Below are 26029 nucleotides of genomic sequence, written 5' to 3'. Positions count from 1 at the left end.
CGGTCCCCTTGCGAGCGAGCATCCTTCAAATAACGTAGGAGATGTCTTCTCGTTTGCCTGACCGATGCTGAGAAATCTTCTGTAATAATTACAGGAGTTCCTTTTGCTCGATAGGCATTTTTAAGCACCTCACTTTTTTTCTTGTACGACGAGAATTTCACAATGATGGGACTGTTGGGTCCACGTCCAAGACGATGAGCCCTTTCCACTGCTAAGCTATCCAAATCAACTTTTAATTGTTTGGTCACAAATTCCGTTACACGTTCTTCTGATTCTTCCCATGACTCAGTTCGGTTACATGTACCAATATTCCGAAATATAAGATTGTTTCGGCGCGATTGGTTCTCAAGTTTGTCCAAAAGTTCACAATTAAAAGCCAATTGTGATTTCAGTTTCTCGTTTTCCTTTTTCACTGCACTTAATTCTGTCATTACCACTTCAAGTTGCGAACTTAGGTCACTAGTCGTTTTGAAAATACTACCGATTTTTTGATCCATTTCCTCAAGTTTTTTGTACAGATCATCTATTGATTTGGGTCCAGGGTTCATCTCAATCCCACCTATAACTAACAGCATTCCAATAATTAGCCCTAGAGAAAACATTCTCAGGACCGAGACACTAAAATCAGAATTCCCGTACAGTTTGCTACACTTGATTTTCACTTTGGCCACAAAAGTTCCTATCCGGCCTCTCCAAGTTACAATGTCAACACCCATACCGTTACACGTGAATGCACTCCAGAGCGACGCGAAAACACGTCCGAACAGCTCAAAGACTACAGAATTTATTAGTGAGTTTATAGATAAAGTTGATTTTGATGCTATATCTTATGGAAACAAACTCTCTGAGGCCTTTATACGAGGACATGCAGATAAAGTTTCTTGGAGGTGCTTATCTGAAACTCAACAATTATCAGAAAACCTTATAAGAGATTACTCTGACAAAGTAGATTGGGAAGCAATTTCATTGTTTCAAAATTTAACAGAAGGATTTATTGCAGAGTTCAAAGACAGAGTTCATTGGCATAACATCTCAATTTGTCAACACCTCTCTGTAGACTTTATATATTTATTTAGATATTACGTAGATTGGAGAGTTATAATAAGAAAATATCATAATAATCCCGATTTAGGTAGTATATTGAATTTAACATTCGATGTTGCAACAGATGGTTTTTAATGTTTAACTAATTAACTTTTATGGCTATTATACCTTTACAAATATCTAAACACACAACTTATTGTTAATTATCTCTTATACTCAAAAACAAATCAACAACAAACTCGTCGTCTTCTCCTTCAATATCCACATGACAACCATACGAAACAACACAGCTGTATTTTTCTTTGACTTTGTTTAGGAGGTTGACTGAGTTTGGATCTTTGGTTTCTGATAACACTGACATGCTTGGGTACTTTTCTTTGAGACACTGAAGTCTTGCTTTGATGTTGCGCTGTTGAACCCTTCCAACCCAATATTTGTATGACTCGTAACGCCGAACCTGATCATGTTTGTCTGTGTCGTACTTGTCTACTATGTCTTGAAGCTGACCAGCCGTGAGGTTCTTTTTAATAATAACTAGTTTGTGTACTTTCCCTGGATCTTCTGTATATGGTGCTGCAACTGTTTTAAGATAATCAACTTTGCTTTCTAGTTCTTGATTGTACAATCGTAATTGCTCCATTTGTTGTTCTATCTCTTCTACTCTTGATTGTAACTCTTCTTGGTGTTCTTGAATCTGTTTAAAATTAGAAACGAAATAGTCTTCGATGATTACAGAACATTTTTCGTAAAAGTCATGTGATGTCCAAAAAGCAATAGCTAGGAAAATTCTTTTGTATACATATGTGCCAGAAATTAATAAATCTTTCTCGTTTGTACCTTTTGGTTCTATATAATATGTTAAATTTAGCCTCCTACAATTATAGGAAGCTAATTTTTCATTGTAGTATTCCAATAATTCTTTAGAATCTTTATTTTTCAACCAGTTGTCAAACCTCTTACCACCACTCTGACACATCTTAGTAGCATTGAAGTATCCTGTACTCTTATCTATAATCAACTTGAAGTCACCAAACAGACCATACCAATAGTTGTCCTTGATCTGTTCATAGCAGATATTGTTTAAACTAAGAGAACTATCCATAGTACTCATATTTATTATATAGAAAATCTTTATTTTTAACTTCATTTTCGTTACCAGCTAGTTTTTACTGTGTAAGACGAGTTTCTGAAGTTCCTAGCTTCGGAGGAACTTATTTCCCCATGTGCAAAATCCACACAGCGAAACCAAACTTCTTTATACAAACACAAAACAAAAGAAGCAAGCAGATGGTACTAAATTTCAGAAAATTTTTAGCCCCTCTGTATTCGGATTTCCAAAATGTCAAGTATTTTCTCGCTGAAAATTGTATGAGGTTGTATGTTTGAAAGGGGTCCAGTGCTGGTGGCCCCCTTGTTGTAACCTTAATTATCAGATAATAATCTATCATACAAGCGATCTATACTGTTAATCAATTCTTCTTCTGATAGTGATGTCCAAAACTCATTGCCTTTACCTTTTTACACCTATTCATCTTTTAGCTCGAATCCTTTTAATTTTTCAATTACTTCATCATCTTGAATTTCTTCTATAACTTCTTTGATCGTGTTGAGTTCACACTTAAAAAATTCACCTTTATATTTAAATTCATCTAATTGTTTATGCACAAGTGACTCTAACTTTTTAGCATAATTTGTCTTATAGGTTTCTTCATAATAAAATAGCTCAAAGTCAAGTCTAAACTCATTAAACTGACCTAGGCGTTGTTCAAGGTTTTTTGTATAACCCACTTTATATATATTCTCTTGGTGCTGTTTAGTAGTTGCTATATAAACAAAACCTGACTTATCATTATCTTTTTTTCAATTGAGACCATCTTTTTATTTCTTGGAACAAGTCTGGATGAACATATGTACCCCTGATTATTGTTATTCTTCCTCCACTAACCGCGTAATATATTTTTTGAGATTGATGCTCTTCTTCTAATCTTTTTATTATTGTTGTAGATTCTTTATTTTCTAACCAATGTTTAAATCTTCTACCTCCGCTCTGACACAGCTTAGTAGCATTGAAGTATCCTGTACTCTTATCTATAATCAGTTTAAAGTCGCCAAAAATTCCATACCAATACTGATCCTTGATCTGCTCGTAACAAATATCGTTTAAACTAAGAGAATTATCCATAGTACTCATATTTATTATATAAAATGTTTATTTAATCATTTGCGAAATCGTTATCGGGACCCGTATTTGTTTGTATGTAACTTTGTCTTGGAGCGACCCCTCGTATATGAGGAGTCGCTTATTTTTTGATAATTTCCACAGCTCGAATACGAGCGCTGGAAATATATGTTATGGGGGTATCGTTTCGTTACCCCCTTATCTCATTTAAACCAACCTTTTATGGCTATTATTCCATAAAAGACAAACATTTATATTTACACTACAACATTACTTTTATCTACCCAACTATTATGCGAATCATCAAACCCTAGCCATTTAACATATACTCTATCACCTTTCTTTCTCAACACCTTTTCTACCAAGTATTCATCTTTATGCCTCGTCTTTAATAGTTCTGGTTCGTAAAATCTACCTTGCACATTCTCTTCTTCTAAATCTTTAATTCTATATGTAGGCGGATTGGATGGAATAACTTCACTAATAACAAATACTTCTGTTGACGAATTAGGTGTATATCCTTTCTCAAATAACCCTTTCGACTTACTTATACGAACATGATCACCTAACTTGTATTTGGGCTTAACACGCTTATATTCTTTTTGATACACTTTCTCCAATATTGTTTGCTCATTCTTCTTATTAACTTCTACAGGCTTTAAACCAATTGTTCTATGAATTTGATGATTATACTCTTTAACTAGTGTTGGTAATATCTCTATCCATTTGTAGTTCCCTTGTGTCGTGAACCTTTTCCACATGTTCTGCTTAAGTGTTCGATTAAATCTCTCAACAACAGAAGCTTTCTTACCACTATAGGTTGAGTAGTGATTAATCTTATTTTCATCCATCAACTTCTTAAACTCTTTATTGTAAAACTCTTTACCTTGATCTGTTTGTAAGTTACTAGGTCTTCTCGTTCTTAATATGAATTCGAATGCTTCTGTAACATTCTTCCCACTCTTATCTTTAACAGGAACAGCAAACGCATATTTCGAGAACACATCTATAATCGTTAGCAAATACTTATATCCTTTATTGATTTTGGAAACGCCTTTTAATACTCCGCTATCCATTTCTACAAGATCAGCCTGCCAAAGATCATCGATACCTTTTATAACTACACTTAATCTGTCAAAGTTTTTTCTAGATGGTTTGTGAATTTCTTCTACAATGTCTTCTCTAACACCTTTACCTTCTTCTAGTCAATCAGGCTTTTTAACGAATTGAGTTTTAGTAACACCACATACAGAACAAATACCTTTCTTTAGATATCTTCCATTCTTTGTTTGTTCAATTCTAATAGTATCTTTCTTCGTATCTGTTGATTTCTTACACTTAACACAATACATCCTGTTTATTATATAGAAAATCAATAACTATCGCTGTTTAATATTATGCTATCAACATTCTCACCATCATCATCACTATCTTCGTCTTCTCTTTCTACATGCATAAGAAGCAATAGTAATTTACCATGTTTCAGATCAGAATCTTTAGATGGTCTAATTGCCAAATTATCATTTGTATTAAAGTGCAATGGAAAAGTTTCAACTAGAGAATCATTTAAATATATATCTATATAATACGTATTGTAAGATGACTCTATATGCATTATCCTACCTTTATAAAGAAATTTGTATGTGATAGAGAGATTATGTATTAAAAAGAACGGAGTTTCAACATTTTCTGATATCAATCGACTATGAAGCTCTATAACATAACTCCGTTTGATGAAGTTAAGCTCTTCTTTCAACATAGCAATATCTTTTCTCACAACTGCATTATCTAACTCTGATGTCATTTTAACATTACCAAAGATATCCATATTTATTATATAGCAAACGTCTTTAGGAAAGCTCTCTCTCTATGTACATTACAATAAACAATAATTGTCCTTCTTCCATAGCAGAATTTTTATTTGGTTTAATCGTAATTATATCGTTCTTCTTAAAGTCAAAAGGTATCTCTTTAATCAAAGTATCACCCAAATATATATCTAGAAAGTATTTATCCAAACTTAAGTCCATGTGCATTATTTTCCCATTATAAAGAAATTTGTAACCGTTAGAGAGATTAAATATTCTAAAGATTGGCTCCTTAACGTTTTTAGCTCTTAATCGATATAGTAGAGGCATGGTTTCTTTTTGCATAATCAATCTAGTAGTATCCATCCTAATCTTTTCAATATCTTCTTTCTTTATGTATGTGTCTTGTAACGTTTCTAATGCATCTTCAAATCGTTTTCTATCGTTCTCTAATTGGGCTTCTATTGACCTAAGTTGACTTACGCTAACAACATCATTTAAATTCTCCAACAATTTTAATTTTTCTTCGCTAATATCAACATCACCTTTTCTATCTTTAACATTGCCAAATATATCTATACTCATTTATTATACAGAAAATGCCCATCGTAATTTTTCAAAACATTTCTTTAACATCTCTATTTGTCTAGGTGAGCGTTTAAAATCAATATCAACATGAACATCATGCTTTTTCAACAGATAGTACAGTACACATTTCAAGTTAATAAACAATGCTCTTTCCGGATACAGCTCCCTAAAGACCTCGTGTAAGTTTTCGAAGTCGTTTATAAGTGTTTCCTCCATATGTTGTAATTTTAATGGTTTTTGATCGGTTAGGTGATAGTGTATTAAATAGACATCATCATAATATTTCGTGTATTTGTTTTTCTTTAGTACTTCTAGAACATCTTTTGTTGATATTAAATCTCTCGGTATATCTTTAAGTTTATCATTTAACACCTTGAGCACCTCTTCGGGAATAATTCTATCCTGTAAAGCTTGCAAACGAGATAACTGTAACTTAAATCTTTTTATAGTATCATACCATGGTTTTCGTACGCAAGCAGCTTTCGTTTCTTCACAAGTACTGTAAACCCAACCACTCTCTACAGAACAATCGTCACAAATGTAACTACTCATACCTTTTGTTAATGACTTACTACCACAATAACTGCATTGTAATGGCCTAGAGCTATAATTTGACAGCAAGTCCTTTAAGGTAATTATTGGACGTAACTTTCTCAACTCTTCTTCCGTGTACAAAACTTTTGGTATTAACCTTTTCCATAGATCAATAGCATTGTATACGTTGTTTTTATCTTTTAAGTCTATCTCGCTAACATCCTGAAAATACTGATAAAAATTATATCTATCTAGTGCATCTAGTTCATCCTCATGCTTCTCAAAATAATCTAAAAATCTATTGTGTATAGCTTCCATATTTATCTTAAAGCAAAACTTTTATGGATACAAACCATAAAAGCACTTAATCATTTTTAATCATATACATAACGTCGCTAAAAGAATACCCTTGATTTAGAAGATTTAAAACCTTAACACAAAGATGACCACATATAACTGAGTTAAAGTCTTGTATTCGTTCGTCATTGTAAAGTAAGTTTTCGGTACCAAGATATTGTACCAGTTGTTTAGGAGGGACACCACCATAAGAATCGAACACGTACTTTATGTTGTTATCTTTCCAATAGCATATCCAATGAGTACCAATGTTTTCTGATTTATCAAGGTTAACTACACCACACTCATTTACATAAGGTTTTTGTGGAAGTTCATCACTCATAAATACACCTCTAAATCGTTTTATCTTTAATTCTTTAGCCAACCTCTCTATATCGAAGTTGGTCAATGGTTTTAGTTTTTTGACTTCTTTGGTTTACCTGCCCCCTGCTTTTCTTCCATAGCCATATTGTGTCTTTTTTGTTCTTCAAGTTTTTGTTTATTCTTCTTAGCATCCAGTACAGTTTTAGTAATCGCTGCTGCACCACCTGCTAATGAGCCAACTGCTCCTAAAGCTGCTAGAATGGCTGGAATTGTAAAGATAAAACCGCCAATATGCTCTTTCTTAATCTTTTTCATTTGTGCAGTAGTTAAAGTTAAATCCATTCCTTTACCTTCTTTAATTTTCTTGGCTTTATCGCTAAGTTGTTTCTTTGTTAATACATGATCAATATTTAGATCCTTTAGTTCGTTATAAGGAACACTAAACATACAACCTTTAATAGAACACATCTTCCTATTTATCTAAGAGAAAATCTTGGTTTGTAAAAGTACAGTTATTGTTGCTCCACCAAAATCAATTAAGGAATCATTCTCATCTGTTATCCTTATCTCAAAATTGTCAACCTTGTCTTTGGATATAGGGAAAAATAATGGATAAGTAGGCTCGTAAATAATACTATGTTTGAACTCAGCATCTGTTTTGAATGATGCTATAATTCCTGTTTCTCTATGTGTGTATTCTGTATCTTTAACAAACATGCCATCTGCTATACTACAGTGAACATTTATAGTATCAAACGGATGAAACTTTGGCAACTTACTTCCAATATGTGTTTTGTTCTTTTCTAAAACTTCAAAAACATTAAACCCGAGGAGAGAGCCTATACTCCCAATTGTAACATCATTACTATCAGTTTCAATTTTAACTCTATTTCTTAAATGATCTTCTGATAATGTTATGTTGATGGATTGAGATTTTAAATATTCATTAAGACTGTTTAAGCTGTATTGCCCTTCTGGTATAAAAACTTGTCTATCACCATATGAGAAACTGTTTTTTTGTGTTGTTATGTTTGGTGTCAGATATGTACTGTAAAACCCAACTAGTCCTATACTTAAATAGTTGCTCTTGTTGTCTAATTCGTAATGGAGTTTCTTCTTTAAAACAGAAGTATCACTCGTTAGCTTAAATACCTTAGCCATTTATTATATAATAAATGAATGAGTTTGATTTACCTAGAGATATTCCAAGAGAGAAAGTAATCAAGTTAATAGAAGATGTCATTCGAAAGTTAGAATGCAGTTTAAAGAAGAAAAAGAGAAAACTACGAATTGTTAAATATGCATACTACACTTTGATCACGTTGTCGGTTATACTTTCTGCGACAGCTGGGTTTATTAATATTTTTATACCTGTAACAATTTACTTGATATTAACAACGTCTCTTGCAACTGGAAGTGCTATAATAACAGGTTTGTCTTCGAAGTTAAACATAAGCAAAAGAAAAGACGAGTATAAAACCATTGTCACTTGTATTAACTCATTTAAAGAACAGTTAGAGATGATAATAACATTGAATGGCGAAATGGACAACGAATATATAAAAGATACGTTGCTTAAGATCAGAGAACAACTTAAAGATATAAGATCATAAAAGGCGCCCCGCTGTATTCGAATGTTCAAAATGTTCTTAAGGGTGAGCAAAATGCTCACCCTACAGTTCATCCTCAAACTGTTTGAAAGGGGACCAGTGCTGGTGGACTCCTGATTTTCTCTATAATAAATGAGTAAGAAAACTATTAATTGGGATGTAAAAGAGATGATAAAAGAAACAGCAGCTAAGAAAAGAAATGGGGAGCTTATACCTGATGATGTTCGTTGTCTTATCATAGGTTCGTCGGGGTCTGGTAAAACGTTTTTGCTATTTAACTTCTTATTACAGCCAGGTTGGTTAAACAATAATTACTTCTACATATATTCTAAAAGCATGAATCAGCCAAAGTATGAGCAGTTAAAAGATCGATTTGAAAAGGCAGAACTAAAGTTTAAGAAGCAAATAGCAACGTTCTTAAGCGGTAATGATTCTATTGTACCTATTGATGAATGTGAAAAATACTCTGTTGTTGTGTTTGACGATTACATTTTGGAGAATCAAGATACTGTTAGAAATTACTTTACAAGAGGTAGGCATAGACATTTAGACTGTTTCTATCTTGCACAAACATATTCAAAAGTACCCAAACAGCTTATAAGAGATAACGTCAACTTCCTATGCATATTCAGATAAGATGATACTAATCTTAAACATGTGTACAATGAGTTTGTTGGGGGAGATATGTCTTATGATAAATTTAAAGAGTTGTGTTCAAAATGTTGGCAAGAAGATTATGGTTTCATAGTAATTGATATGACAAGGAAGGTAAACAATGGTAAGTATAGGAACAAGATAAAACACTTCTTGAACGTTTGATGTTTATTGACGTTTGACGTTCTTTGACGTTTATTGACGTTCTCTGACGTTCATTGACGTTCGTTTGCTATACAATAAATGGATGAGAAAGAAATTGATAAGAATAATAAGCTGAAGGAGTTCTTGATAAAGGGCTTCAAATCTTGGAAGAAAGAAAGAGCAGGTATATACGATAAATTTAAGACACAAGAACAACCTGTAATCGATGCTATTCAAAACTTAGGAAGTGAGATCAAAGAAGTAGCAGAACAAAATGAAAATCTAATAACTGAACTTGTTCCAGTTGCACATAAGACGGCTTCAATAGATCCTAGTCTATTAGAAACACCTAAAAAGATAACTTATGATAGTTCTCCAAGTAGTAGTGATACGCATATAACGGGAGAAATAAAACAAATGAGAAAACAAATTAAAGACAAAGTGGAAGGAGTAGAACCTTTAACAACAGCACAGTCATTTGGTAAGATCGCAACGAAATATTATAGTAAAAGAAATGATACTGTGTTTGGAATAAGAGCTGCAGAAGAAGATGGAAAAATAATAAACAAGATAGGAAATTTGGAAGTTAAAGTGAATGGTGATGATTTGATAATTAATGGTAAAACTTATAAAGGAACAGAAGGTCTATGGGAATTGTTAACGATGAATACTAATAAAACCATTGAAGATTATGATGATGATGATTTTGAACAGTACAAGGAAATAATTATAGAATCAGATGCCGCCTTCCAAAAATATAATCGAGATAAAAAGGTAGCATCTAGTAGAGGTTCAAAGTACATTAATATTATCAAGCCTATTTGGGATAATTATATTAAACCAACTTTACCCCCAACTCCTAAAAAGAACACGACACCTAAAAGGACTGGTGAAGAAATTAAACAATATACAGAGATACCTAAAGAATATATATGGATGGATGATGTGAGAAAGTTAATTGATCGGTTAATAGTTATAGATGGAGAAGAAAGGGCTGGAAATCATAACTTTTACAATGAGAAAGTAGGTATAGTGAGTATGATTAACAATAAGCTTCCACAATTTATTCCTAATGATCCAAAAGGTATAGGTTATTTGATTAAGATCTTAAATACGTTACCACCACGATTCTGGAATGATGAGAAGCTTGGGAAAGGATTAGTAAATGATTTGATTAATAAACTCCCATTTGAATTACATATTCCAGGTTTTAGATTTTGCGGGCCTGGGACTAAGCTTCAAGAAAGGTTAGAGAGAAGTGATGAAGGTATTTGAAGTTGTTGGTGCATCAGCTGGAGGAACATTTGGTGCAAACGATACTATAAAACTTGTAGATAACTTCTTCCCATTCTTCTTTTCTCAAATTGAGGTTAGAAAGCATGGAGTTGTTATAGATAAGATCGAACTACCAGGGATAACATCTACAGCTGTCGGAACATTAAAGATTTCCAAGCCAGAAGTTGAATATTTAAAACAAGCAGGATTTGAAACAGATGATAAACTTGGTCTAAGAAAGGACTTTAGTGTTTTGTACCCATTAAGATTAATTCCAGGCTTCTTAAGTAATTATAAAGAGGTTATGTGGAAAGGTGGATTGAGAATAACATTTACAAAAGCTAACAACAATAACGATGTCTTGTACAAATGGACTGGATCGGGAGCAGCTCCTCATGATGGAAAAATAACAATAAAAAGTATGGAGATAAGAATGCCTATTGTTGAATACGAATCTAATTATGAAAACAAGTTAAAGTTGAATATTCTTAAAGAACCCAAAATCATGTTTTCATTCCATACTTATCAATGTGTTCAGAAGACTGTTGTAGGTTCTTTCTTGGAGTTTGACGTTACTACTCAATTTAATTCTAGACAATTTGATATGCCTGATTTCGTAGTTGTAATGTTCCAAACTGATAGAAGCGGTAAACAAACGGCAGATGCAAGTAAGTTTGATCATTGTAAGGTAAAGAATATCTATCTTAAGAATGGGAGGAATGAGGTATTTCCAAAAGAATCAAGAAACTTAGATATTGCTAACAAGGATTACTTTAAGATGTACGAAGATTATACTGCGTTTAAGAGAATAACATGTGGCAACACCGAAATGTACTATGACCCTAAAGAGTTTATAGATAACAGGCCAATATATGTGATTAATTGTAGTAAGAGGAAGAATGTATCGATAAATGAGAGAACGAACATAAAGATTGTTGTAGACTTTGCAGAAGCTGTGGCTGCTAATACTATATGCTATGCGATTTTAATTGGACGAAAGAACTTTACATATGATCCCAAGAATGAGAAAGTGGTAGAAGAGTTTTAGATAGTAATTTTCACTGTCCTTAACCTCGACTTACTTTAAGGGTATCGAAAAGATACCCTTGCATCCCCAAACTGTTTTCATTAACGATTGTTTTATGGAAGTTTTTCCATCAAACGAAATTGGTAAAAATGATTAAAATATTTTTGGTGAGGATAAAAATTGAAGATTGATTTTCTATATAATAAATACGATGGCAAAACACGTTGATTTTTTAAACAACCTTGGAAGTCTTGAACAAAAACAGGTTATTGGATTAAGAGAATTAGAATTAAATACAGAATATAAGATTGTGAAAATGGAAAAGATTAAAACTAAGTTTGGAAAGAGCATATTAGTCGAGTGTGAGAAGTTCAAGGTTTTTCTTCCACCTAGATTTACAAAACACTTAACAGATAAAATGATTGATGAGATCGTTAAAGATGGGATAAAAATCAAATACACTGGTTTAAAAGGTAATTATCCAACTGTTGAGTTCTGTATGTAAATCCAAAAATGAACGAAAATGAACTAAAATATGTCGTCACAAGTAAAAAATGGAGTGTTTAGAAATGGACCCTCAGAAAAAGTTCATTCTTACTAATAACTTTAATGTAATTGTGAAAAATTTGCAAACCGAAGTTCAAGTGGTTTTTGATATTAACGGCTGTCTATTCAGCTTGAATTACGATCAGTGGACAGAGTATAAGAAGTCATTGTTTCCTATTGAGAACGAGGTTAACAGAAGATTCCATTATCAGTATCCGAACTTGTAATTTTAAGTATGTTCTAAGTGTTTTATGGTGATAAAGCCATAAAACTGAGATCTTTAAACATACACAATGCATAAGGAGAAGCAGTACTTTTGAATGTCATTCGAATTTTAAATATCCATACATAAATAAGAGATTTATTTGAGTTTTTTGTAATTATATCCTCAGAGTTATGCAATTTATAAGACATTCGATAGATAGGGAATTTATTTGTCTATTGATTGCCGTTTGAATTTTGAAAATCGGTTAATATTTGACGAAGTTACAGCAAGTTCAAAATTTCGGGAATTTTTTACGGGTTTATTTTTGAGTTTTCGGGAAAATGTTATTCTTTAAAAAAGCCTTAGAATTTTGTGAAGATTATGCTAGTATTTTTTATTTTTCAAATATGTGAATTTTTATTTTTGCAGTGTATACTAACTCATAATTTTTTTCAGAAATTTGCCAACTTTTTTATTTGATGAGTTAGCACATTATAACTATGGGGACGTAAGACTACCCTATTAAAAATATTTTGGGTAAACACTATAATATTGGGCAAGTGAGTTGGCAACACTGACATTTTTTTCTTTTTTTTGAACATTGATGTTTTAGCTATATTTGCTAGCTAGGTGGACATTCTAAGAAGTTACTCAGTTACTCAGTAGATAGTGCTGTATATCATGTAGTTTATCACTTTGCTAATAGATGGCGTTGCTTGTAGAAGTATTTGTTCATATATAAGGACCAATTTTCACTCATATATACAGCGTTAATCCGTAGCTCAGTTGGTTAGCGCGCAGTTCCATAAAGCTTGTGGTTCGTAGCTGATAATGCAAGTTCGAATCCTCGCCATGGAATTGCAAATTTATATCTACGGCCGGGGTATAAATTTGTAATTTCTCAAGGAACTGTAAAGTGAACTGAGCTATACTGCTGTCTTTCATCACAGATGGTTACAGTGTCCTCACCTCTGACTCATGTGTGGATATGGCTGGGCGTCTCTGTTACTTGGGACAGCAAAAGGGGGGGGAAGGAAGGGGAACCTGGCGCCAGGGATGGGACGGGATGGATGCAATAAGATTGTGAGCTGTGTGGGTGAATGTTGTGACTCGTATTCAGATAGGTAGCTATACTGAGGCTGGGTGGAAAGCCACAAGTTCACTTACAGACCTCAAAGGAAGGAAGGAAAGAAAGAAGAAAGGCACATAGAAATTGAACAAAAAATCCTAGGATCTATCTGGGGGGAAAACAACAACAACAACATCAGCGCTGACCTCTCAGATGGATCCTAGGATTTCTGCGACGGCAGTTTTGCTGAAATAAACTCTGATTTTTTAAAACATATTTCTTATGATTTCGTGTTGTGGTGTTCTAATGTTAGTACTGGAATCGTTCAAAATGAATCAGTGACAGATCACCTGTTCCGAAGCTGTATGTATTCCTTCTCATCGAGTTTTTAAAGCTAATTATTAACGGATTTTTATGATACAAGTGTCAAATGAAAGCTTGTAAACTGGAGATTAGGATGCAATAAATATATTTTGTGTAGGATTCCATTGTAAGTTTTTATGATTTCAAATGTCATAAAAGCATATTCAATCTCACTTTAACATTGTAGTTATGGGGATACTTTGCGCTGTGTGACTTTGTTAAAGTACTATGGTCAGTGGAGGATTTGTAATTTTTTGGTAGTTAGGGGGGTGGAGGGGGAAAGTGCGCCAAAAGTTAGGTACATATACTACTTGTGTTACATTATTCAAAGAATTTTTAATTGAATTTTACGAAACAAATAAATATTTATAACTCTAGTGAATTTTTTAAGCTTATATATAATACCGGTAATAATAAATATAAGATTAATTATTTACAATTATTTTGTTATTTGTGTAAAGCACTGGAGCTTCTGTTTCACAAAGCATGAAACTGAGCCTAGTAAGAATTCTTACGAGGGGAAGAGGAGGGAGCAGAAATTTGAAGTTTTGTCAATGTCACTAATGCAATAATTATTTCTTTTACTTTCATAGAGAAAAGTTGTAGAATTTAATCACTGCATTCAGGAGTTGGGCGACCATCCGCAGACAGGTCTTTGCAGGTATAAAACCAAAATATTTTACTTCCTAGATAAGCGCTTTCTTTTAGTCATACACAAATCTGCAAATTCAATAAATGAAGAAAGGCAAAGAAAATCACTTGTGGACGGTCGATTTCTTAGATAAATGAGAATGGATAAAAGCTGGAAAATAAGAAAACCAGACTAAATTGTAAATAACTCATTTACTGCAAAAGTTAAATAGTTTTTTTTATTTTTCAAAATTAATAAGTTGATAAAAAAACTAATTTTGCAACTCTCAAAATAAGAGAAAAACATAGGATAGTATCAAAATTTGGGATCCATAAGATTTCGTATTATGAAATGATAATACGGTTATTGATTTTGAGTTGTTTATCATTCCGTCAGAATGATGAAAGACACAGTAAAAAGTCATTAACTGCATTATATTGAACTGAAGTTTGCACTTTGATATTTTGTATTTCTGTTTGTTTTGAAAATTGCTCAACCTACCGCCGCCATTTTGTACATTGCCCCATTCAGAAAATATGTTTACTCTGCACAACAACAACAACAACAACAACAACAAAAAGACTCGGAAACAATGCTCCTCTTGGAAGAACATAGCTGTCAAATAACGAAATAAGTATTCGTACTTCATGAGCCATCTGAAACTCCCAGATATTAGATATTATTTAGAGCTGGGAGTAGTAAGTTATTTTAATAAAGAGACAAGTATAGTTGCATACTCTGTTACGTAGAAAATTATTTATTTCTACAGCGATTATATACTCAGTGCTATTGCATGTAATTTCTTGAGTCGTTAATGACCCCTTGGCCAAGTCTCGTACTATTTCGAGAGAAGTTGTGAGATTCTGCATATCTATTCTTTTTCTATTTTAATATCTACTTAAAATAAGTGGGGAAAAATAATCTTTTAATAAGAATGTAAATGTCTCTAACTTTACGTGTGTGGTTTAAGTTTGCCTTAAGTTCAATTATATTTTAAGTATGTATTCTAATGTGATATTTGTTGAGAGTTCAGATATAGGAAATGTATAATAAGGATCTATATTGAAAATATTTTATTTTACTGTGCTTAAATTTATATATGTAACTGGTATAAGGTCACTCAAGAAACTACTTTTGAAAAATTATGTACTATTCTGGACATTTAATGTGGCTATAAACAATTCATGGATTTCGGCAGGAGCTCGCGAAACCACATTAAACAATTATGTATTTAGAAGGAAAATTTCATACACTTTTTTGTTAGTACATGGCACTAAAATATTGATTTCCAGAACAAATCTGGTTACAACATAGGTTAAAATGTTCCGAATGTGGTGCGATAATCAAATATTGGCATATTATCCCTCTAAGATAAAACACAAGAAGGTGCTCAGTATGCGGAAAGAAAACTAAATACAAAAAATGGATGGTTACAATAAGCACATCGCTTCCTTCCATGCAAATCTAAGAAACTTGCAGCTTTGAAAGGATTCAAGTAGTTGGAAGAGCAATGAAAATACACTTGTACCAGTATATAATGGAATAAAATAGATTAGTGACTGAATTTTTACTTTATCTGCTGTGACTGCGTATGAATATAATTTCATTTAACAACATTGTAAACTAATTACATTTTCTACAAAAAGGTACTGAATATTTTACCATTTCCTCAAAGTGCATTTATGTGAACAAATTGTTTTACAAATGTATGTTGATGGAAAAAACTAAAGCTGCATTGTTAAAATTTTATGTAACGTATTCTTTGAAATCGTAAAGGACTCGACCAAGGGGTCATTAATGACCCACTCTGTTTTGTTAGGTGCAAACTTTAAACAACACACATGTCTGAAATTTTATAAAATAACAATTTAAAAGGAGTAGCATGTATAAAGTTGAGTGAAATCGGTGACAAAGGGATACTGGTACAAATGGGTTAAACGTTATTTGAAATATATTACTTTTAAATTGAGTCGATGAGTTCAAAAACCAGTCATGTCATATTTTTACCAAATTGAGAATACTGCACTTTCCGACTCACCTGATGTGGACACACATTTAGGCTGAAAACAAGGCATCTACCACCACTGCTTATAGAAAATATTATACATTGAAATCTCCATTTAGCTTGAAAACATGCCATATCCTGGAGAGTACTTGTTCTCGAACTAAAGTTGAAAATATGCCTCCAGATGGCACCACATTCGTCAGAGTCGAAATCACACAGTCGTGAGATTTTTAATGTCTGAGTGGTCGTTTTGATGCCATTCAACATTTTCTCGCACTAGGTAGGCATTCATTCAACCGTGTGACCTTGATTTTAGGGTTGTGAAGAAAAAATCCAAGGGGAAGACCGTATATACATTCTTGAACAATATGCCACACTGATAAAATCATCAACCACATCACAGAAGTTCATTATAGAGGAGGTGAGAACAAATATGTTACTTAATTTCAAAAGCTGGTGGCCGGAATATTATAACAAACTCCTGTAGAAAAATAAGAAATGAGAAACAGCAATTTAAGGTTCCTGATTACAGTAGTTTTAGTTACAAAAGCTCGACTCCTGGTGAAGTTGAAATATCTAATTTCATTGGTGGTTTATACACATTCAGGTTTGCTCTGTTTTTTTAAGTACCCTAAAAGTGGCTCCACTACCAGTAAAGGAAGCAAATTTTGGAAAAGAACCCATAAATCAAAAGAAAATTACAGAAACTAAGAAACTACTCAAATAAATCCCACGTAAGTTTTTGCCCTTCTGTAAAGAAATTTGTTTGCGGCCCACCACAGATTCTCATGATCCAGAAGAGGATTTCTGAATCTACACTCTCAGTTTAGTACCTATTATAAGCATGATCAAAAAGGATGTCTGATCTTAGAGATTTAGTTTAGCTTTCCATTAACTGTTAATACTATTATAGTGTCAGACATAACCATATCCACGTAATCTGTGGCATATATAATACATTTATTTCAATCTGTAAATGAAGAATGAATAACCATTTTCTTTCTTTAACATAATGTAAAATATATTTCCCTGTTTTGTACGAAAACAAGTCATCTCCAATTTTTATTTTTGTGTTTTTTTTTAACAAAACGGGTTATTATCACATCAAAGTGATGGAATATTATGTAAATAGCAATATTCTATGGCAAAAGAAAAAAATGAAAACAGCTTTATATGTCAGATGCATATCGATTAATTTAGTTTTTTTTTTTTTGTCCCTCCTGTAAAATTAGTTTCGACGGAGATGGCTGGTTTTCGAACTCAATAATTCAATTATTTGCGGAACGAATTCCGACAACGGCTCCCATATTTATTACGTTACTTTTATGTGTTCATTAGCCCAATCATACTACTTAAATTTCAAGCACTTCCATATTAATTAAAGCTCTAAACGTTTGTAGAGTTGCACAAACCCTACAACAATGCAATATTTTCAAATAAGTTTCGTTCTAGCTTATCGTTTTATTGTAAAATTAAGTTATTACAAATATATTTAAATTGCGTATGAGCTTAGGCAACGTCAGTTAATTAAGCATTATGTTTAATTAGATGGCAGTGCTTGGTTGCTGGTTCGAGAATTTTATGTGATGCTTTTAATGGAAAAGTTTGAACTATGAACTGCTATTAAGTCCTGTAAAATGTCCTTAGAAAATAATGTACGAAGTCATATATTATTTTTAAGCTAAGGAACTAAGAGAAAAAACTGATTGGAGGATAGTGACTAAAAGCTGAAAAGTATATAACTGTAAAGAAAGAACAAAAATTAAAAAAAAAATCAATTCTTTTATATAATATAGTAAAAAGGTTATGTATTTTTCGTGAAGAAATATGCCGACAACTAAAAGCATCGAGAGCTTTTCCTAAGGTTAATGTCCAAAGTTTTTATATATATGAGGCAGGAAGGTCGTTAATAGAAACATGGCTTAAGCATTAAATAGCAACCAATGATTTTAATGTTAATAGAAACATCAGTTAAACATTAAATAGAGGTCAACGCTTTTAATGTTAATAAAACGCACCACTTAAGCATTAAATAGCGCCGAATGCTTTTAATCTAGTCCTTTTTCTTCGCTTTACCCTTTCAAGAAATCCCTCCTTTTAAGAATATTTTGTAAAGGCATTGCTTTTATTTATTAATTAATTTAATTTACTTTTAAATAAAATAACTATTGAGTAGGTGTTCAACAACAAATTAGTAATTTAGGAGTTTACAATGCCGAACATGAATAAGACAAAAGAGAAATGTGCCATAACAAAGCTATAGATCATAAAGACTTGAGACAATATGGGTATTGAAATCCAGGTTTCTTAATGCTCAATATGGCAAATGTTGGTCTGGCACTTCACTGCTTGAATCTGGTGGTTTTTAAAGAAATTATTTTGAAAGGTTTCTAAATGAATGATTTGGAAAGACAAGTAGAAAAACGATTCTGAAAAATGAATTCGTGGTTCATTTCATAGTCAGGTTCCCTCACGTAATCGGGCGATCTAACTATCATATTATTAAATTTATAGTATACATCGAAGATGCTTTTCCCTTAATTATGATAAGTTTAATAATATGTTATTAATATAAGTTAGTTAGATATATAAGTTTAATAATAGAAAGGCATTAATTCTACCAATATATAGTAGAAATCTCGAAAGAAGCTTAAGAGGAAAGAAGCGAGGGCACTCCGAAAGCATTGAACATAAGACTTTCAACCCTAAACGAAAAACTTCTTTTATACGATAGATAGACGAAATTAGTGAAAAACAACTCCTTACCTGGTAGATGAAATAGCGATATCCCAATATGAAATATAATCCAAACAAGTTTTCTCTCATCAGAAAAGATCACGCCATGCAATATTTCTCATCAATGGCAGATAAATCATTTCAAAGTGGAAGACTTGTCGAGACTTGATTTAAGAAATTTCGAAATTCTAAAGAAAACCAACTGAGAAAGAATGAAACTCCCAGAAAACATCGCACTATAATATAGAGCAGCATTTCTTAACCTTTTCAACTTGCGGCACACTACGGGTGTTACTTGGATTCTCGTGGCATACTTATAGATATTATTTGTAAATATAAAACTCATTGGTACTTTTCCTATGATTATTGATCTCCTTCTCACAGAGAAGAAAGCTCGAACACTGGTTTTTTACTCGTAGTAAATCATTATGCTTATTTTTCATTCTAATTTAAAAATAGAAAACAATTGTAATGAAATATTGGACTCAAGTTTTTAAAAACACGCTTTTTTTTAAAAAACAGTATCCAACCTTTTACTAAGAAGGAAGATCACTAAATAACGAACGAACAAACAAATATCTTTTACTTTTAAAACGTAAATGTAGGTAATTTGTCGAAAGGATTGAATGATATTTTAAATTTTCAAGTTGCGAAATAGTCTGCAACAATAAAGACGCAATTATGGTCATCACAATGACTTCAAATACTTTTTTCAACATTAGACATGTACAGAACAGTAACACGGTATTAAACTTAAAATTGTAGATTCATAGTAGAGATTCATAATAATGTGAAATACAAATATACACATTTCCCTATGTTTTTCAATTTGATTGCTATAAAATTAATAATTTTGTTTCGATTCCTCGCGGCACACCAGTGGCCCAGTGTGCCGTGGCACACCGGTTGGGAAACGCTGATATAGAGTAAAATGTTGATTTGCCATTCAGACAAGCATTCCTTTACTCTTTTTCGATCTATGATTATTACAAATTTGGAATTCTTAGGAAACAGAAAATTCATTTTACTTCACGAAACTTTCGGAATTTGGATAATTAAGAACCTGAATCGTAGACCACAGTGAGGATAACAAGAAAGGTTTCACTACACTAGCACTTCTTATTATGACGGTTTATGGAAACACTCCAGGGTGCCATAAGCAAATATTCATCATCACTGGATTTTCGCAAAGACGTTGTTTGGATCAGAGATGAAGAAAATATTTTCTAATTAGGTTCCACAGTCAATTACTGAATACCTGTAATAACATAATAAACTCAGATATGGAATGTTTGATAACCGAAACAGATGTTCGACATTGCAAGCAAACTTCCAACATTGTACGAAAGTAGCCAGACTTGCTCTTGTTTCGAACTGAGGTCTATATATACACAGGGTGTCTCAAAAGTTTCCTGACATCCGGTAACTCTGTTATTATCAGAGTTACAACAAAATTTAACAGGGGAACCTTCTCCAAATATAATGTTTTCAATGAAAAATGAAGGATTTTTTTAAATAGGACGACCCCTTTGGGCTACACACTCTTTATGCGCCCAATGTTAAATGAAAATGCAGCGTTGCTATTTACCTGGATCCACAACAAAAGTGAATGAAGTTACTATCTTTTACGCTAACATGTCGATGGAGAGCCCCCATATCCAACAGTAATTTCAATCAATTATGTTGCGGATGCAGGTAAATGGCAACGTTGCATTTTCATCTGACAAGGCGCATAAAGAGTGTACAGCTCAAACGGCTTGTCCAATTTAAAAAAATTCCTTCACTTTAGATCAAAAACATCATATTTAGAAACGTATCCACTCTTACATTTTGTTGTAACTCTGACAATAACAGAGTTTACCTACACCAGGGGACTTTTGAGATACCCTGTACATAAATGGGTACTAGCATTCGAACTTGGTTGGCAAAAATATTAAACAAGGAAATATGGTGGTGTAACCGCTTTCCTGATCTGCCCCCTGCTGTCCCACCAACGAGTACTTTCAGGAGATCTGAACTTACCTTGTTAAGACATCAAAGAACATTTTCAAAAAGGGATTACAGAACATTTCTGGGATTGCCCTCAGGTCCCAACAATGAGATGAGCATCAAGCACCGAGAGGTTCGGATGTCTCGTCTTGAAATCCTCACGAACATCCAGATGATCGCTCAGATCACGACACACAAAAATATCATTCATACATGCAACGAAAACACATGAAATAAAATATTATTATGCTTATTTATTAAATACATTATGTGATATATGTATGTGTGTGTGTGTGTGTGTGTGTGTGTGTGTGTGTGTGTGTGTGTAAGAAAAACAATCACAACACTAAACAATGATATGCTTATAGACACTTGACTATTTCCTCAAACAAAATTACACTTCACATTTACGCGAGATAATAGCCTTTTGTATTACGCATATAGACGAATGAAAGATTATATTTGGGGGCTCACCACAAACACTTCTGTCACACCACTCACTAATGCACGTGGGGGTTAACACCGTGTGGTAACACTAAAGTAATCCCACGACGTAAGTTCCTAGCTGCTGCGAGAGGAATTCGCATCCAGCAGGATGAACGTAGACAGTCACAGTATGTAAATTAAAACATTGGAGGTCCCGTTTACTACTTATACTCACAGAATCAGCGGACCCGGGACTTCATTAAGTGGGGGCTAGCCGCTTTACCAGTCCTTGAAATGTCACTAGACGTATGACCCTTTACCTAATTGTGTAGGGAATTCAACAAACGTGTAGACTATCTTCACACGCGGAGAAAATCTTTCAGAGTTAAGGTGTTCCAGGTGTAAGCTGGATTGACCAGCTAGTCAATGTTGGCAGTACATTTTAAAATGTAATTGGATCAAGCCACCTATATGGAAATGCAAATTAAATATCGAAAGAATTTGCGTTAGTTGACAGTTCACTGGGCACAATGCATAAGGAGGGGTGGGTAGTTCGTGCGTGAGAACATGGAGATAAAAAGTGGCTGAACGATATGGTTGGCGCCGGTGAGTCACTCAAACACCTGGTCTGGTCTGCTCTGGCCTGCCGCAGTATTTCCATAAATAATTCAAGAAAGCACTTAGTTCAGTTCCAAATAACTATTGAACGTACTCTTTGTATATTAGTGAGTAGGGAAGAAGCACTGAGAATCCAAGTAATAGAAATGCAATTATATAGGCCTATGTAGTTCAGATAATGGATGTGGTCTTTGTTACTCACTAAAATTCTCTCACGGGGAAAAAAACGTTTCAGATATATGTACGAATGAACGATGAAAGACTCTTTTGTTCTTGATTCGTGGGGGAGAAATTCAGTTGTTAGCAATTCCCACCGAATAAAAGAAATTATTTGCGTCGCAAAAATAAAGTATAAATTGAAGAATGATTTCTGTCTTTGCAAAATATACAGAGCGTCCCTAAAAATTACGTATATAACCTGGTGACCGTTATAGTGGCTCAGTGGTAGCACGGTAACTAAAACTTAGAAAAGAATTAAATTTAAGCCAATGCAAAGGAAGACGATTAAGTTTTCTGAGCTCTGAAGATGATGAACCATTGAGTTATTTGAGACATTGGACTCTGGTATGACAACTAAATAAATAAATATTTTTAATAATATATTGTTTCACCACAGGTTACTATCATAATATTTAGATATTTCCGTGCTATGTGTTATGCTGTATTAGGTCAAGACACTGGTAAGAAAATTTTATAGTATTTTTAGGCATGATGTGACCAGTTATGTAAAACTAAGAACGGTAATGTTATCGAAGGAAGACTTCAGTTTAATAAAACTCTTTTCTCATTCAAATTTTTCTCTGTTTAATTGATGTCTCTTCATGTAACATGATAGTGGGCTATCGAAAGTGTCTTTCCTGGTTATACAACCTTAACAACCTCTCTTCTACTTCGAAATCGATTGATTCTTGTTTGTTGTGTAATTCTTTTACAATTCGTTGGAAAACTATTCTTTTACTCCCTTTTTAACTAATAAGTTTTCAGCTTTAGGAAGTTAAATGACGTACCAGATTTAAATGAATAACTCTTCTTGTCGGTAACAAACCATCTCACAAATGATCAAAATTGTCTTCAATGCTCAACATTCAACGCGTTCATCCTTTATAGAATTCGGAAATGCTATAACAAACTCTCTGATAGAATGTATGCCAACATACTAAAGTGACAGAACAATAAATGCGTTAAGGGCCGCGTAGGCTCAGTGGTAGAATGTTCATCTCTGGTGCATGGGGTCCTGTTTCAAGTCCTGTTCCCGTCAAGCGAACTTTTTGGTGGACAAACACCCTGTGCGTGGGTTTCCTCGGGGTTCTCCCGTTTCCTCTAACTTTCTTCGTTCCACCATTTCATTCATTACTCATCATCACCGTCTCCTTTAGCCTAACCGGCATAACCGTGGGACGTAAAACTCAAAGATTTCATTTTCATTTTCAAATCTCACTCAGTAGTTTGAAGTTAGCAAACGCGAACTGTGACAATTTTTAAACTCTAAAGTTAGCAGCATTTTGTTTCCTTTGAAAAATTGCGTTTGTCTGCTGTAAAGCTTCCCTAGAAGTTTCTGCTACGTAGTATCTGTTTAGTAGTTGGTATGATCACATGTGTGCAGTAAGATGTTTCAATCAAATAGTTTACTAACTATTGAGTATATGAATTGCTGCGTGTATATAATAATCTATAAGCATGCTCTTCTATTAACTGCGTTTAATATTCAATGAATGTACACGAGCAAAAGTGCATTCACACTTCCATTTATCATATCCTGCAATGTTAGACAACCATCAATGCTACTAAGGTTTGTTGGTTGTGAACTACACAGGACGTTCTACAAGTGTTCTAGTTTGTTTGAAAAATATTAGTGTACCAAACTAAAAAAAAATAGAAAAATATCCATGCCCCTGCGACGAAAAAATCAGAAGACACCGTTTAGTATCTACAGAGCGATTGATATCATGAGAGAGTTAAAGATAAATTTTATTTAACCTTAGATATACCAAGAAAAAATCAATGTTGGTTAAACGTTCATTTTATTTCACAGGTTACAGTATTTTGTAAAATCTCTGAATGTTTTACACTATTCGTTTCAACGTTACCTTCACTTTTGTTAGTTATCAGTTTTAATATATCGACTAAAACTTTATGAAAAAAATATCAGATCGAGATTATTTAACTCCCAACTTTGTTTCGCGAGAATATTTTTTATCAGCAAAACCGTCGTAGTTTTTATTTTTTAAACGTATTATTATTGTTACTATTATTATTCATTTACACAATAAACCTAACAAGAATTTTTTCTGGAGTTATATTACTGGTTTCCAGTGTGTTCGGAAAATGAAACAAAAAACGAAAAAAGCGAAAAATAATACAACGGAGAAAAAAAAGAAAAAAGATAATTTAAGAAAGTAAAAACAAGATGTGCAGTGCGTTTCAGTTCAATTTGCGAAAACCATTGCATCAGTACAAAACATGTCATATATGTAAAATATGACAAATAGTCATATGAAGTGTGAACATAATATGAGTTTGTGTAATTTAATCCCCAATTAATAATACAAGCATGCTTTTATTAGAAGTATATACGATATCAAAAGAATACAAGTTCTCTTTTGTAATACGCCTTAATATATCATTCACTATCTCTTGCTATATTCTAAGTAATCGAGAAATGTAATTTCCTAGAGAAGAATAAATAAAAATGAACTAAAACAAAATCAAATATGAATATCGACGAATGTTTAGGATAATATTTCAATTGAAGATATCTCCACTCTCTCTTTCTCTCGGTTAACATGTGCATGATTCTTGCATCTCATCTCTAGGTGGAGAACTTTGAACAAATAGAAGTCATCACACACCCTGCAAGAACAAATTAAATTTTAAAGTATTAAATTGAATTTGAGTAGATTTGAACCCATAACCCCCGTATTTCTAACCTAGTGCCTATAACACCTCGACTCTTCTTTCACTACTGCCGAAGTCTCCTAACTTGAGAGTTCTGTCATGAACTAATGGTTGGAGGGAGAAAAGACGGAAATAAAACTTTGATTTACAGAAACGTAACAGAAATAAACAGAAACTTTCGGTGGGTCGAATGAAGGCCAAACCAAGTCTCGGTTAGGACAACCCTTTTGAGAAAATCTTGAGTGTGACACAATATTTCTTTTCTACCATAGAAACCTGTGTATCTTGGTAGGTATTTAATTAAATACGCTGAAATCTAAAAGAAGTGTCTTGTGTGGTGAAATAATACATTACTATCTATCAAAAAGATTTTTGTCGCGGGTCTTTATTGTTTAACCCTTCCTGGAATCTATGTTATGAACAATCAGTCCATGCAATACGCATCCACTTCGTAATTTAAATATGTTTAACAGAGCTATTCAAGTAGCAAATATGAATAAAATATTTATTTACATTTATTTTAATGTAGCAGTTTAGACAACAAGCTGTAAAAATAAAAAATCAGAACAAATCTTTATACTTAGCAGTTAACGGTAATACAAAAAAGTATTACAACTAGTCCGAGATATTATGTTTGTTACTGAAATTTCAGCTGTGTGCTATTGGATAATTAGATAACGTACTTGAGCAGTGAGGTAATTATTAGGTGTCTTGGGTTCGAATCTCTACCCCATCTATTTTATGATTCTTTTTTGTAATGCTTGTTAAAATACAACCATAAATAAATTAAGCACTTCAATCATTTCTATTTGGAGCTGACCACGTGATCCTTATGCTTCAATACTACGTCGAAGAAACGTTTGTTCATAATTTTTCTTTCAGCTGCAACTACATCTCTGTATTCTGGTGTGTAGATCGCTCGATGTGCGTGTCGTACGTTCAAATCTCGCTTTAGGCATGGAAGTTTTTATGTCTACTTTTACTCTCAGTTTTCTTTCATCAGTGGCGGCTAATGTTAGTTTT

General features: G+C 33.1%; 1 protein-coding gene across 1 annotated transcript in view; it reads left to right on the top strand.

The window, feature by feature from the left end:
* Positions 1–26029, top strand: part of LOC145663766 (uncharacterized) — a 97704-nt gene that overhangs the window by 24837 nt on the left and 46838 nt on the right. The window contains exon 3 of the mRNA XM_081729855.1: positions 14300–14367. Within this exon, the coding sequence (XP_081585981.1) occupies positions 14300–14367 (68 nt within the window). The remainder of the gene's footprint in view (positions 1–14299; positions 14368–26029) is intronic.

The sequence above is a fragment of the Thermobia domestica genome, chromosome 11, assembly GCF_964235325.1.
Source record: "Thermobia domestica chromosome 11, izTheDome1.hap1.1, whole genome shotgun sequence".
Taxonomy (NCBI): Eukaryota; Metazoa; Arthropoda; class Insecta; order Zygentoma; family Lepismatidae; genus Thermobia; species Thermobia domestica.
The sequence above is the reverse complement of the archived record's forward strand: the minus strand, read 5'-3'. Positions and strand labels throughout refer to the sequence as shown.